Genomic DNA, 16309 nt, shown 5'->3' on the forward strand with positions numbered 1-16309 from the left:
TGTAGGCATCAGCAGGTCTTTTCATTCCAGTTCCTGCCTTTTGCCTCTCGCAGTTAAATTTGTTGACGTTTGACGTGTTGTATTAACAATGTACACGTGGGCTCTAAGTAAATAAACGTGTTGACACATACAGTATTTGCTCTTTTTTTCAAGTTTAGCTTTCTCATAAAAAACACACAAACAACAAAACCAAAGCAAAGTACATATACAATCATATACATTGTTTTGTCACGTAGAACAAAAACATTTAAAAAAAGACAGCCTTCTTGAGAAACAACCATGAATAACAGTTTTCGGGATTCATCTGTAAAGTTACACTTTTTATCCTTAACATCTCTTAGTGGTAAAAATAATGTACACGCAATTAGTATTGTACACAGTACTATTAGCAGTCATTCACTGAATGACAAGGCAGAAAGCATTCAATTTAACAAAACAAAACATGGTGCATAGACTGTTATTAGAAAATGTCATTTACTGCGATTGAGATCAAGCTTGTTGGACAAACAAGCAGAACTTGGCATCGTGAGGGAGAAAGAAAACAAAGAATGGTGACATTCTATGCAATGAATGTCCTGTCATCCACTGCTGGATTGGTTAAAAGGGCCAAATGTGAAGTTAGCCAAATGTGAGAACATCTTATGGACAGGTGAGAGTATTTGTGAAGTGTCTGTCCTTGTCGCTGCAGCGTCACAACTCACTCCATTTGCATATTGCGCAACAAAAGTCCCTTTTTCACACCACCTTGGAGCATTCTGGCACCAAGGCTAGAGCCTGTGATCCCATCCCTAAAAAGAGGGGCGGAGTCAAAGATGGGTAAAAAAGAAAAAGAGAAGGTAACCATATGATAAAATTTGCCTGTGGAAAAACCTGTAAAACATCACACAATGAAAAGTGCCTGCTTACATGGCACTTAACTTCCTCTTCTTGGAATCGGGAGCTTGGAGTCCATCCATTCTTCTCTGTAATAATAATTAAAATAAAAATAATAATAAAAAAAAGACCACTCTGGCATCAATAGTATCTGTGACAAAGGCAATAAAGTTATAATGTTTGACTAACCTCTTTTCCTGCAGTTTCCTGCATTCTTCTTTGCTCAAGATTTTGCTAAAGGGAAACAATATCGAATAAAATACAGCACTAAACTTGACCTTTACAGCTCGTATCTTGAAAACTCGTGAGTCTGTATCGCAAGGCACCAAAGTACTGCAGTTGGACAATAATAGCTTTTGTAATAGTGTGACAGTAAACAAACCTTATGTAATTCAGAGAGCTGCTGGTGCCGAATAAGGGCTTCTTTACTGGGAAACTGTCTCCTGCACAGCAGACAGGCCAGTTTCGCCCAGTCGGTCATCCTCCCTTCTTTCTCATCTCCTTCTTCTTCACTGTCACTTTCACCACTGTACGCTGGAACAAGACCCAGGTGCTGAGGAGGGGGCGACTACACGGGAAAGAAAAAACTTGGTCACACACTCAGATGGAAAAAAAAAAACTGGTCAAAAGTTGACATCATAACGAGACAAATGTCACACATAACATACTTCTGCTTGTCTGAGCTGGTCCAGAAAAATCTGAGGCCGTTCTGAAAGCGCCCCCTGTGGGACAGTTGAAAAACACTCAATTAGATATGCAAAACCTTAAAAAAATAATAAAATAAAAAATAATAATAAACTGCCAACTATTTTCTTCATTAGTTCTACTGAGGCGTACTCATTATTTTTTAATGCCAATGTGTAAGTTTAGAGCACCTTTTTCTCCAGAACAGCATAACCTGCGTCAGCGCTGGCAGATTCTCTGCGATCTGTTGAACCGGACGCAGGGGATGACGAGACAGACCGCACGTTCTCCTTGTGTCGGTTGAGAGTCTTGGCCCAGCGTTCCATATCTTTGGCAATCTATTAATACAGGCCCAACAGGGAGAATACATTTAGTCGTTTAGACGCATGTAATCAAGCTCTTCGTCCGCTAACTCAGGTGTTGAACATCACGTGCATTACTCGATTGATCAATGGAAGGGATAGACTGAATATCGGTGCCGATATTTGTCAAAAAGGCCTTTTTACAAATCTGAAGGCCGATAAAGCTGGTATATCTCAGCGGTGAATACATGGGAGCGTAGCGGCATTTAGGGTTTTCATCAGAATTTCTAAGATGTTCACAGACAATTTTAACTTGTTGCAAAGACACTTTGAACATATTCAGACAATTTTTCACTGTCTGCGAAGATCTTTTGAAATCTTTTACGAACCCTGCCGAAAACCCCAAATTAGCTACACTCGCATGCATTTGTCACTCACTCACTCACTCACACTTTGTCAGTGAGATACAGGACACTTTTCATTTATGGATTTATTTAAATTTCCAGTTTATAAAAAATGATGCTGATATACATATATATGTATATATATATATTAAGTAAAAATAAATTATGTTGAAAGTTTGGAAAAGTTTTTACAGTTGAAAACTTTAGGGAACTATTTACTTGCTTAGTTTTTAATTTTAACACCTGCTGATGACGATGGAAGCTCCCTACAAGTTTTGTTATAATCTTTAAACAAAGCTATCTTTTTTTTTTTTTTACAAGTTTAAAATTAAAAGAATTTTTTTTTTTTTTACATTAATATTTTTTCTTTTACTGCAAATGAATACCGGCTTGAAATATCAATTATTGGCCTCCTTGACAACTAATAATCTGTATCGGCCTTGAAAAAAACATATCGACTATCACTAATCAATACAATCATCAATTCTAAATAGAAAAAGTTAATGTGAGAGTTTATTTTATATGTGAAAACATACCTGTTGAGCAGTTTTGCTCTTGGGCTTATCTTTTTTCTCCTTGCCGGCAAGGTTAGCAAACATCGAGTCCGTAGGGGCTGCATGCTCACCAGTGGGAGCACCTTCTGTGTTTGACTGTCCAGAATCTGCAGGAATATATGTGTGCTTCTCACCCTCCCAGTACATGAACTGCTGAGTGTGTGGGTTGTAATAGTACTGCAAACAAATAAATAAAAATAAATATTAATAGAGTCTTGAAAGGTAAACAGTGGGTCACAAAATAATTGAATTTGATTTACTGAAAATCATGCTCGGGTATTTTATCATTTGTCACAGAGTCTTTACCTGGGAGTTCGGGTCATAATAGAGTCCTGTCAGCGGGTCGTAATAGTAACCTGAGCTTTCATCATATTGGTATGTGTTTACATCAGGCACAGCTAAAGAAAAAAAGAAGAAGTCATAAACATGTATTTGCAGATAAACAAAGTTGATTAGGTAGCGCGTACGATATTGCTGGAGCTCATGTGCAGTGCCTGGTGTTGCAGGCTGACTGGAAGCGGCTGGCTGTGGCTTTCCAACTATCTCAACCTTTAATGGCAAAGCACGTAACAGGTTGATGCAGTTCAAGCAATGCAATAGTACAAACAGTACCACAAACAGTACCTGGGCAGCAGAAGCCTGAGTTTGTGGCTGCTGCATGACCGCTACCCCGGATGCTTCACCTGGCATCACTGCAACTGCATCATGTCAAAAAGGTACATTACACAAATACACAAATCTACAGCATATCAAGTAATATAATACATATGTGAAATGTCCCAGCAGAAGGTAGTAACCTGGGATAGCTGCTGCGGAATAAGCCCCCCTCAGGGGTGCTCCTGTACTTGGCAAAGAAGCAACCCTGGAGTCTGTCCGCATCTGAAAATGTTGGCCATCTGGCAAATTGTAATCATTCCCATCCTGATTGTACGTTATTGCCGCTCCCTGCTGATACATCTCTCGATACTCCGCACTTTGGCCTCCACCTGAACCATTTTGTGCAGTCTGAGGATGAAAAATACAAAGCAAAAACACAAGACTACAATATGTGCTTGAAGAAGGTGCACATTTCATGTACTCTTTTTATAAGAGATAAAGAAAAGAGCTTGGTTTTGTCTTCAACTTGGGCAAAGTCCAAAATGCCAAGAAGACCATGTGCACAAAACCTGGAAGAAAAGCTGCGTTGGCTGCGTTGCCCCGCTGGCAAGTCAGCTACAAGTTACCTGTGTGACAGCCCACTGTGCTGCAGCAATAGCGGTGCTGGCCACTGTAGCAGCACTCACTCGATTGCCATCCGTCAGAAACGCGTCACTGACAAGAAAAAAAAAAAAAAAAAAGTTTACTCTGCGTCTACGTCAGTCTTTCTCAAAAGGGGGGGGGGGGCGGGGGCGTGTGAACCCAGGGAACATGTCTTCCTTTTTTTTTTTTTTTTTTGCACATCCACTACAGTAGGTAGCAGTGGTGGTCTCCTGCAGCAAGCATTAGCTCCTCTGCAGATGTGTACAATTTTATAGACAAATTGTACAATTTTTTTGTTGTGGCGGTGGGGCACGAAATATTTTCTCCTTTTTGTAAGGATTTGCGTAACAAAAAATAATTGCGACACACTGGTTCTACATCCATTTTCTATAGTGCTCGTCTTGATTACGGTCATAAGCTGAGCTTGAGCCTATCCCAAACCACATATTTTTTTGAAGAAAGATTTTTACATGTAGCTAACACAGTGCTTCTCTTTTTTCTTTTTATTTACACCCCCCTCTCAAAAAGCAGAACATTTTTTACCCCCTAACTCTCTGCCATAACGATAAACAGTATCATTTGTCTATAAAATTGTTGTATACTTCTGCCGAGGAACAAATGCTTCTTGTGCACACTCTGACGAGACTGCCACCTTTTGTAGCGGATGTGCAATTACACTTTATTCTGATGAGGCATACAAAAGAAAAAAAGTTCTAGTATATATAGTCGTAGGTCTAGTCATCACTTATTATAATACATGGCTGTAGTTTCACCTTACTAGAGCTGCCGTGTTTCGCCGCAATCTTCCTGCTACGGATGTCCAAAGCACAACTTCGCAAATGTAGTTAACCCAATGGGTCGACCGCAGCTTACCTTCCACAGCTGGGGCCTGCAGGTGGTCATCACTAACTCCCATGATTCGGGCCCATTGCGTGTCACTTTCTGCTTTGCTCTTGCAAGCTTTTACTAGCCATTTATTTTTACTAGTTCCTCCCGCTAGCCGCTCGTTAGCTGCTACGGCTAATTCCGGCTTGCTCGGTCTTTTGGCGTCGCTCACCGGGCTTCACAACGGCTGCTAAGTCGCCGTTGCTCGCCGAGATGCTCGTTTGCCCACGCAAAATAAGAATTGGTGGTAGGCTTGCAAAATATGGTCTCTCTGAGCCACCGTAGTGTGCGCGCTCCTGTGCTTCTAATGCTATTCTTGGACCACTAGATGGCGCTAGGGATCCTGAATGTTCCTTTAAAGCAGGGATGGGCAAACTCAAACGAAGTCCTACAGGTTTTGGATGCATCCCTTCTCCAAAACAGCTGATAAATGATCAGCTCATCAGCAAGCGCTACATAAGCCTGATAATGATCCTGTTGATTGGAATCAGCTTGTGTTGGAAGAGGGAAACCTCCAAAACCTGCCCTCGAGGACAGAGCTTGCCCACCCCTGCTTTAAAGCATATCAGTTACTTTAATTCACAATACTATATTGTCTACATTGCTCATGTGTGACCATGCGCTTACCGCTTGGAGCCTTTGGCAAACTCCACCACAATCACTTTTCCATCAATAGAAAGAGGCTGCTTGAGGGCTTGCAAGATCTGGAGCAGTTGAGATGCCTCCTAATGACAAAATCCAAAAGGGCATGGATGACTACAGGGCGGTCACTTTGAATGGATGAAGCTCTCCACACAATCACAAACTTCTGCTTCCATCCATGCCACATGATGCTGCTTACCACTATGGTGGAGAGCTGCAGAAAAGCAAAGCCCCTGTTGAGATTCGTGTGCTTGTCCTTGATGAGGCGAATGTTGGAAGGTGAAAGTGTGGCAAATGAGGCCAAAGAAGATAAAATGGCTTCTACTGTTGTATGCGGTCCGAGGTTTCTGAGAATAAGAGCTAGTGTTGAAGAGGAAAAGACAATGTTAATTATTAAGAAACATTGAGGTGACGACTTGAATCAGGTCATCGTAACTTACTGTCATTGGCAACATCTGCCTGCTGTGTAGCTGGGCCTGAATGGATGGCGGGAACAGAGGAATGAAAAGGTGCTGGTAGAGGCAGCAAGCCTTGGGCTCCCTCCTGTTGAGGACCAAGCGATGGATCTTGGTGCATCTGGGGCAACTTCAGCTCAGCTTCTGAAAAGCAGATGAGTATGTCATTGACCTTGTGTGACAATATTTGGTACTGGAGATAACACAGATCAGTACATTGTTACCTGATTTAGGCGCACTGCATTTGAAGCACCTTTCCCTCCTTTTAAAGTTTTGTACTCCACACTGTTGAGATTTTTACAAGCCTTAATGTTAATTTTTTTTTAATCCAGAGCCATGACTGTCATTCATTCATGCATGCCATGCCATTGTATCCAAACACAACCTTGTTGCAAAGCCAGTCTTCATTGGCTCGTGGTTTTGGGTTGCTGTAGTGCATCGACACTCGATGCCCAAGAATCAGTAGCATGCCCTGAAAGAAGTAGAGAGAGGGAGGGGGAACAGTGGATGACTATGAGCAAGAATTAGGCCACACGCATCAGAGTAAGGCCTCATCTCAGAGAACGAACGAGGGGGACGAGAGAGGGAGCGAGAGAGAGAGAGAGAGAGTGAGACAAAGAATCCTGACTGAAAGATAGAAGACAAGAGAGAATGGCAACCTTCAGCTTTAGGAAAGATTGTTTGATGTTGTCATTCTGTGTGTTTTGCTCCACTATTTATTAACTTCTCTTCATCACCGCAATAAATAAGAAAATTACATATAGTCACCAAGTCCTAAAGGTAGGTGATCCAGATTAAGTGGTATTTTGCTATGATAGTTGTTCAGATCAGAATAATAGCAGTGTTTAAAAAGCCAGTAAAGCTCAAAATCTTCATAATAGCTTTTCCATACAACAGTTGCATTAAAAAAACACTCATTTTTCTTAATAAACTCTAAACATTTACTCTATGAAATGAAAAACGCCTGCCTAAAGAGCCAATGGCAAAACATTTTTTGGACAAATAAAACTACGACTGATCTTTTGGGGTCTGGTACCACAGAGTTGGTCAAATAAAACACTGAATCCAAGCCACGATACACAGAAGACCGTGATCTAGGGTTGTTCCTCATGCTTAAGTGTATTGTCAGCGTAATACATCAGTTTCAATACAGCTGAATATTTGGTCATGTTTTTTTATATCAAAGAAAAAAATGCCCTTAACATATGTCTAATGTTATGGATTGGCTAACCCAATCACTCTACCTTCATCCAATAGAGCACTTGTGTTTGAGTGGGTACATAAAAATGTGTTTTGCTGTGTCTATGACCAAAAAAAATGGTGTTGAATGTAGTTCAAAGGTCCTAGATGAGAGTATCATTTCAAAGTTGTTCCACTCAGTGCAACACAGATGTGAAGCAGTTCTCAAACAATAACTTCATAGTCGGGGAGCCATAGGAAAGCAGACTATCAGTATGATTCCAGGTAATACAGTAAATGTGTAAAGAAAAAGGAAAACTCAAGCTAATATTGTTTTCTTTACTTTCTTTTAAAGGTGTATGGAAGGATCTTTTGTCGCTGCGTCTTCCGGGTGGATCATCTTAACGATTAGTTCTCGATCCCGTCAATCAATCCGCCGTAACGACCCCTGCGTGCTCATTTCTAGCGGCGCATGCGCACTTGGGAGTGTTTGTAGCATGTAGCCGCTGAGCTGTGGATTCAGACATTCATCGTTGTAGCTCCGCCGATCTCATCGTATACTTTGAAAATGGCTGACGGCCGCAAGAGGACATCCGTCTATGAAGTGAGGCCGGCTGCAGAGACTGATGAAGATGAGCTTGCCTGTTTCCGACGGGATTTACTTGAAAAAAATGTAGTAGTTTCTAGTTAAGCTCCTTGTAAAATTTACTTAAAATTTGCATCAACCTTTACTAGGCCCTGGACGAGCAAGAGAGCTGGTAGGATGGTCTTCAGAATGCGTTTTTTTTTTTTTTAAGTGACAAACGGCCGTTTGACCCCTGCTTTTCAAGAAGATTTTTGAATACACTTTTAAGGAATAACACATTTGATAAGTTTTTCATCATGTTTTGAGCATAGGGAGTATGTATGGAAATAAAAGCTATTGAAAGGATTTTGAGCTTTTTACTCACTTTTTATTGACTGCTATTATTCTAAACATAACAGCACAATCCCATTCCAAAGACTGGACTTTAAACTGAAGAGAGAAAATACGAATAGTAGGATTTTTTTGTTGCCAAATAAGTTATGTTTTGCAAGTTTGCCCCAGAACAGTCTCAGACATGGTTTCTCCATGTGTGAATCCGACGTAAGAATTACCTACCTGTTACTCAAAGTGATTCTTTGTGAGCAAATGATAAGCTATAATCTATCGTGAAGCAGGCATAATGTGACACTACATTTGTCTTGCCCATTGCATATATGTGCGTGTCATGTGTGTATGGGAGAGTGACCTGGTTGGTCTCCATCCAGCGGGTGGCCTCCTGTATGAGATTAAACTCGACGAAGGCGAATCCTCGGCTCTGACCTGGACACCGCCCAGCGCCATGGTTACCGAATAACAACAACAACATAACGCAGTGAGGGGTTAGTGCTTTGTGTACAGAGGAGAGAGAGACCCTGTATCAGCACTAACAAAATAAACAACCGCTCTCCCGTGGAATGAAGAGGCTTGACAGTCAGTCGGTGGTAGCCACTGTTAAGATTCCCTGCAAGGTGACGAGGACACAAGGTCCAGTAAACGCGCTGGGTCACGAAAAAGAGAGAAGAGAGGGAGACTCGTACCTACTCCTCGGTTTAAATCTGAACCACGTGCCAACACAAGTGACACACGCACATCCTCGGCGTTACAGAATGCAGTCACTTGGTGGGGGGGAAAAAACCTCTTGCTAGATGTGGGTGTGGCTGTGTTATTAACTTTGTTAACTGCCACATTAGTCAACTATAATCATACAAAGCAAGAGTGGTTTATCTTTACAAAAATAGATCATCAAAAAGAGAGGGAAAGAAAAGGTAGAAGTGTGCTGAGTCTGATAACACACTGCACAGTTGACCAGTTAGGTAGAAATCGGGAAGCCAGTGAGATGATCCAAATGGATACGTTTGTAGGCTCAAAAATAAATAAAAAATAAAAAGAGATAAGGGACTATGTCATTTCCGGCCTCCATACGGAGGCTTCAGAATCGATACTGCACATTCATTCATAAAAGTTTCCCGGCGCGTCTCTGAAAGCTGCTCCTTGCTATTGCAGTACGCACACATTTTGACCAGGCATTGCGGAAAACTGGAAACATTAAATTAGGAAAATAATTTGGCCATCCAGCAAAATAAATACAGGATATCATTTGGGTATACATATGACTGTTTTCATAAAAATGTAAAGTAATGTATAATATGGGATACGTATCGCCTTGAAGGCATGTATGGGGATACATGTGTATCGCGATACGTATCGTATCGAGGTTGTTGGCAATGCCCAGCCCTAATATTAAGTGAGCTGTGAAAAGAAAACACGATGAAGAAGTCACAGCTTTGTAACTGCATAAATCTTTATTTACCTCTTTTAAGATTTGACTAGATTGGAAAGGGTCCCTAATTACGTGTCTGGGTGAATGTGCTGTCTGCTTAAAAAAATATAAATAAATGATGTGCATGTATTTTCCCTGCATTGAAAACATGTTTGATGCTCAATGTTATAATAAAATTAGGTTTAGAATGTATCCCGATAATAAGATGAATTGGCTAGCAAAGAATACTTGCAGTAGTACCAAGTAGGGAAATAATTGAAAAAAAAAAACCCTCAGAAAAAGAAAACGGATAAGTTTTCTCACCTGAGGATTTGTTCCTCATGAGTCGAACTTCTTTTGGCTGGATCCCCTCCTCTTGAAGTGCTGCCCAGATCTGTAGAATACATTATGACATCACCATGGAGGGGAAAAACCCAAACAGGCCCACAGCATACACATACCTCATTGGCAGTGGCGTTGGGTGGCAGCATGCGAAGCATTACAATGTTGCTGGGCCTCTGATTGTAGTCCAGGTCCCTTTGCTCCAACTCCTCATGAGACAGGTCTGGCTCACAACTACTACGGCCGGGCTCCTCTGGCTCCGCTGGAAACATCTGAATTACCCATGACAAATTAACAACCGAGAATGGGCAAGTAAAAGTTCCCGCTGCTGTGCCGCTTACCCGTCTCATTCCCGCTCCATGAGAGAATCTGCCCTCCTCCCGGTGCCTGTCAAAGTTGTGCTCCATCTGTTCAGAACAGGAACCACCTCGCCGACCCCAGTTTCCTTCTCCACTGCCCAAATGTCGAGTTGAATTCTCAGCAAAGCTTCTACCATGTTTCCCCTTCCCCCTTCTCTCTGACCCAGTCCGTAGCCGTTCAAAATCTCTCTTGGAAATCTCCTCATCAAAAACATCAGTCGAGGATTGAGAGCAAGGAGGCCACAGGGGCCCTTCAGCCAGATGACCACCATCCCCTCTCTGATGAAACCCTTGGCGATCTTGGAGGAAATCTGGTAAAACTTCAGACGCGCATAGATTTGTTTCGTTGTGGGCATAGGGGCTGCCCTCCTCTTTACGGGCATCATATTCTGCGTTTAGCGACTCGTCATCTTCCCCAAAACCACGGTAGTCCATGTCCCGAAAATTGTGGTCATCATAGTTGCTGCCATATCGCCCCATGCGATCACCTCGCCCACCCCTGCTGGACACAGATGACACTTGAAAAGACTTGTCTGACAGCTCCACTCATTCACTAGCAAAGTCAAAGATAACTCACCTCCGCTCAGTATCCATTCCGTATCCACTGATGCTAGTCTCCGTCTATGTTCACCAGCATGAATAACCTGAAGCTACAACATTAAATTGGTTTTGAATGTGAGGCAAGAATTTAATCCAGTAAAAATACAAAATGTCAGCAGACAAATTTGTAAAAGGTGAACAATTTGAAAGGCGATGGGACTGCTGTCTTCAATCACCACTACTGAGGTGGAAAATAGGATTCCTGTATAGAAATTCGGATTCAAAAAAAAAAGGTCACACCTAAAATGTCTACCCCTGTTATTTATTCATTTTTGCATGGATTAGTAAAAAAAAAAAAGAAGAAGATTTTTCACCGGTTTATAAGAGTTTTTAAAGAGTCTTAACCTTCTTAATAGTTCTCACAGAGATACGATACAGCTAGTATCACTGAAATCGTCTTAAATCAACTAATTCTTCAAAATTTTAAACATACCTACCCTACGTAAGGCATATGCACTCAGGTAACCTTACGTCTCGATTTTGTCAACGGGTTAACTGGTGCATTTCTGTACAAAAAAACGCAAGACAAAGGTGCAAACCTGCATCGCCGCGAGGAATGTTAAAAACGTATTGGTAATACAAGCATAGAACCTTTCAAAATATTCAACAATGACGTATGGCGGTCATCTTTTAGCCGACATGCTAACTAGTATGAAGCGTGCTAGCAAGTTGTCCTGTGTGGTGTCAGTCGTCGCAGACATGGCAACAGACAGATGAATTTTGTGGAAAGACTTACCAATTTCTCAACAAGCCGACGCTCACCAAATTAACATATAAGCGCCCCAATTATATTAAATGTTTTTATTTCGAGCGAAAGCTAGAAAATGGCCACAGTGAGGTAACATTTCAGTGGGACGGAACAGTGTCCCACTCTGGCCCGTGATTGGACAGCAGCTAGACTAAAGTGGACTGTAATTGGACGTGAAAGAAGCAACTATGACCTGCCAGCCAATCACCGATACATTGAAAGCCTGTTCTTCGCTGTACTGAGGCACTCATGATTGATGCGGATGTTTATATTTTGACACTTACCGGAATTAAAACAAACCAGGAATGACTATTAGCCTTATTAACGGGGACTGATGTTGAACGGTGCAACTGGTGAGTTAAAGGGGACGTTCTGCATTCTAATCTCAATGTAAACCAGTTTACCTGTCTTGATTACATTTCCGGTGACATGCTTCTGCCATAGTACTCCATAGATTCAGGATTATATTACACTTTTGCTTTGCTCCCCTCCCCCCTTTCTACATACCTTTTGCTGAGATTTTTTATTTATTTTTGCTCACCCCACCTTGGTGAGTTTTCCCCCAAACTGCCGTCCAAAAAGCAATAGTGTGCTTGTAAATTGCTAATTCAGTAAAGATTTCCTCGGTTGTGTACTAATTTCATACTTTATGGAAAGGAAAGCGCTCCAGAGACCCAACTATTAGTATAAAAGCTGTTAAAAATGCCAAACTTTCATATATTCCTTTTAAAGAAAACATGCGCCTGATATAAACAGAAAACCCCAATACCAGCTTTATTTGTGGAAACAAAATATTCCAAGCAATCACGGTCCAAAAATAAACAAGTGACAAATTATATCCCACTCTCCAAATACCTTTCTCCCCAAGGTTGACACCTTCAATGAACTAAATGACACAATGCTTATAACTGAGGATGAGCTAAACATATATCAGGATTAAGAGATAAAACAAAGAAAATTAGTTAACATAAAAAAAAATCAAAATAAGAATGGTGACAAAGGATTCTGATAGTCAAAAGTAAACATCATTAAAATGGCCTGAAAAGGCCTTATGAGACATACAGCACAAATGTATTATAATAAACTGATCTATAAGGAATAATATCCGATGCATTGACCACACCACTCGTGATTTTAACCACCGACACAAACAATCATATCTTAAATGTGTGCACACACAGAAAGGTCCTATAAGTAACAAGAAAATTAACCTGATTGCACCTTTATTTAATATATGTTTTTTCATCAAGTGGAGATTTGAATATCACTCTAGTCTCGAGAGGCTGTTAATTCCTTTACCAGCCGGCGCCACAAAATATGGCTTTCAGGAGTAATTTTGGCATGGAAATAAGGAGTTTAAGTCAGTGTCACGGAATGCCTTTCCATGCACTAGAACGTCGTAGACAATCGAACAATGTACACACACACACACACACACACACACACACACACACACACACACACACACACTGCATGCAGACCTGCACTGGAGAAAACGAAGCACCATATGGCCCGCACACTCAATAAACTACTGTAGTTATGTTTTGTTTTTTCATGTGGGGGATTATCTCCTTACAATCTGGTTTAGGCATCCCCCCTGCATAGCGCCTGAGTCAGAACATAGGCTAACAGGTAAAACACGAGAGTACAAATGAAGAATGATACCTCATCTGAGTTCTGAATGTTTTCCTCTCATCTTACTCAGCCCTACTGCTGCTCTCAAGGCACTATGTGTAGGTGACGCTGTATCATTAAAAACACTAAACGACGTCTTTACTCAGAACACTTAGACATCACTTATTTGAGCAGTCAGATGTCTCCATTATCTTTGGCCTGGTAGACCACTTTCTGTCTTCGTTCCCATCATGGCACATTTGAACCCCTCGATTTAATGTACTTAACCCCTCCCTCCCCATACATCCATCTGACTTGTTAAAAGTTCTCATTAGACCCAAGTTAAATGGTATATACAAACCAGGGACCAAAGCTTCAATGTCAATCAATTTACGCAAAAATCTGCCTGATATTGCTGATGAGTGATCAGAAATTGAGTGTCCGTTTTTTGGGCCCTCCCCAACATCAAATTCTCAATGCAAGCGGTGCATTTGCACTTAAAGGGCAACTTTCCGTTCTGTCACAGCCTATAGCAGAAGGCAGGTGGACTTCTTGCCACGTTTCTTGGCCTGCAACGCAGCTCGAGTTGCCATCTCAAAGACTTCCCGCACACCGTCTTTGGTTTTGGCAGAGCACTCCTGGTAGCCATAGGCACAAATGCGGCTCGCCATCTCTTTGCCATCTTCACCTCTCACTGGCTCCTGCAAAACATTTTAGAGGCAATGTTTACATTTGGAAAATGACAACGAAACAAAAATACTCAATGTTGTTGTGAATTCCTTCACCTGTTTCATTTTCGCAAGCTCCCGTCTAGTGTGCTCATCATTTCGCAGATCTTTTTTATTTCCCACTAGGATGATGGGAACATTTGGGCAAAAATGTTTCACTTCCGGCGTCCACTTTTCTGGAATGTTCTCTGACAGGAGACGAACAGCCATTAGCACCTTATGTTAGATTAATATGGAAAATAATCAGGATGTAAATGTCGACACAAACAGTACCTAAACTGTCCGGACTGTCTACAGAGAAACACATGAGAATAACATCAGTGTCAGGGTAGGAGAGAGGCCTCAGTCGGTCATAGTCTTCTTGACCCGCTGTATCCCAGAGTGCTAGTTCTACCTGAAATGAGAATAGAAGAGAATAAAGAATGAATGCAATTGGTAGTGATTCTGCTCAGAAGCATTAGGGGAAAATAGCATTTATCATAGTCGGAGGAGTATGTATCCATTCGTACATTTTCAAATAAAATAACTAAATATAATTGGCACTCCAGATTTAAAAAATCATTATCTCACCTGTTTGCTATCCACTTCAATGTCAGCCACATAGTTCTCAAACACTGTGGGGACGTAGACCTCTGGGAACTGGTCCTTACTGAAGACGATGAGCAGGCAGGTCTTTCCACATGCTCCATCTCCAACTATGACCAACTTTTTCCTAATAGCAGCCATCTACAGAAATTATTTTAAGAAATGTTAGGCACACAGAACTACTATCACACTTTTTTTTTTTCTGTTTTGAGCCTTAATTGCTGTTGAACTCTTTAACTGCAGTGAAGAATGAGAATTGGATATCACTGCAAAGACGTCTGTCAACACGAGTTATTATTGTGAAGGCAAAATAACTATACAACTATCTTCCGTGTCTTTGACCATGATATCCGTCCAAACGGCAAAATGGTCGTCATATCGGCAATTACGCACAAGTCAGTGTTTTTATTTAATCAAACAGGGCCACCATCGTCCAGCTTCCTACCGAATGCTATCTGTTCTGTTTGCAGACAATTTTGGATCACTTTTTATTGGCCGGAGGCGTGTCGAAATGACTGTCAGTTTCACAAGGAATGCTCGTTTGACATTCCTAAGGTTCTCAGATAAGATTAGACGTGGAATTGTAAGTACGGCGTTCCTGTCTTCAAGTGTAATGTAGCCTGGGCCTGTCAGCCCAGCTAACGTTAGCAAGTATGAGGCTAAAGCTAGGATGGTGGATTTATTGATTTATATAATCGTTATTCAGCGATTACGTTCTGAAATGACTGAAACAAAACACTAGCGCATCGTTGTACTTGTAGTCAGTGTAAGAGAGTCGTGTAAAGTTTGAAAGCTATTGCTGAAAAGAGTTACCTCTTGATGTTTTTGCGTCCGCCTTTCCTCCTCTTCCTGACCGATTGGTTGACTCCGCCCATCATTCTAGCGCATGCGCGTACAACTTGGTGTCCAAACGAAGTATTTTTGGATTATATTTTGATATTATTTTGGAAGAATGTTATTTTTGGTTTTGCTGAGACAAATGAAAAAAAAAAGATTGATTAATTATTTCATCACATTGGTGAAATTCCACATACACAAATGTAATTTTTTATGGGAACCACTCCATAATTTTTTTTGTTGCTTTCTTTAACGAACTCAAGTACGCTTCTTCAATTAGGATTGTATGAAAAAAAATCTAAACAATATTGACAATTTCTGCTCGTGTTGCGTATAATATATTTGTATTTGGAATGTATGTATAATAATGTGTATCCCTAGTGTTATGTTTAGTGTTCATAAATGTAAAATGTTTTTGGGAAGTTTATGGTTTATTGTGAGTTGTTTGTTAAAGTTGAAGAAAAACGTAACCATTTCATTTCATTTTATTTTATAATTGAAGTGGTTTGATCATAGTATTATTTGGTCGAGGCAATTGTTTAATAGCAGAGGAATTGTATTTACTTATGAGGAATTCAATGCTATCAGATATCTAATGCCTAAACGGTTTGCTGTAGTTTTTGATAGCATCCAAGGTCGACTGTATGATACAATGCAGATAATATTTGTATCTGGTTCTGTGTTTGACGCCTATAATACTGATGTTGCTGGGTCCCTGATTGGTTAATAAAGATGTTAAAAAATATATATATACTGTATATTTTTAAAAAGTGTTGTAAAACAAATTACAAAATGTGTTCTTGCACTTAATGTTGGTTCTTTGTTTAGAAATTTTGTGCCATCCTTAAACGGTAATTTAAGCAAGATAGCCTTTGAAATGTATCTTCTACCCAGATTTCGTCATAACTGTTTTCATTTCCTCATTTCCTCAGTAGAGCTTTGTTCTGCGGATGTA

At 40.8% G+C, this 16309-nt stretch overlaps 2 protein-coding genes across 3 annotated transcripts; both read right to left on the minus strand.

Moving 5' to 3' along the window:
* Positions 1 to 135: 135 nt before the first annotated feature.
* rbm10 (RNA binding motif protein 10) lies at positions 136 to 11719 on the minus strand. Of its 2 annotated transcripts, none has more exons than XM_086068791.1 (23): positions 11579 to 11719; positions 10820 to 10892; positions 10225 to 10741; positions 10003 to 10155; positions 9866 to 9935; positions 8489 to 8562; positions 6424 to 6510; positions 6263 to 6323; positions 6024 to 6182; positions 5783 to 5943; positions 5569 to 5666; positions 4041 to 4128; positions 3615 to 3822; positions 3442 to 3515; positions 3285 to 3366; positions 3124 to 3215; positions 2800 to 2994; positions 1749 to 1895; positions 1542 to 1595; positions 1256 to 1441; positions 1063 to 1107; positions 907 to 962; positions 136 to 788 (listed from the first exon to the last, which is right to left on the minus strand). In XM_086068791.1, exons 2-23 carry the CDS (start codon positions 10834 to 10836, stop codon positions 698 to 700), a joined length of 2715 nt encoding a protein of 904 aa, XP_085924917.1. In that variant the 5' UTR covers positions 10837 to 10892; positions 11579 to 11719; the 3' UTR covers positions 136 to 697. The 2 variants fall into 2 exon arrangements, with proteins under 2 accessions (XP_085924917.1, XP_085924916.1); XM_086068790.1 differs by having other exon boundaries at positions 10225 to 10744.
* A 620-nt stretch (positions 11720 to 12339) lies between these two features.
* On the minus strand, positions 12340 to 15405 carry LOC147179847 (rho-related GTP-binding protein RhoA-C-like). The gene is made up of 5 exons (XM_086067577.1): positions 15331 to 15405; positions 14503 to 14658; positions 14206 to 14326; positions 13990 to 14120; positions 12340 to 13905 (listed from the first exon to the last, which is right to left on the minus strand). The coding sequence occupies exons 2-5, from the start codon at positions 14656 to 14658 to the stop codon at positions 13732 to 13734; spliced, it is 582 nt and encodes a 193-aa protein (XP_085923703.1). The 5' UTR covers positions 15331 to 15405; the 3' UTR covers positions 12340 to 13731.
* Between the last annotated feature and the right edge of the window lie 904 nt (positions 15406 to 16309).

Source organism: Leptonotus elevatus, chromosome 2 (genome assembly GCF_054856555.1).
Source record: "Leptonotus elevatus isolate MCC_2025b chromosome 2, RoL_Lele_1.0, whole genome shotgun sequence".
NCBI classification, from domain to species: Eukaryota; Metazoa; Chordata; class Actinopteri; order Syngnathiformes; family Syngnathidae; genus Leptonotus; species Leptonotus elevatus.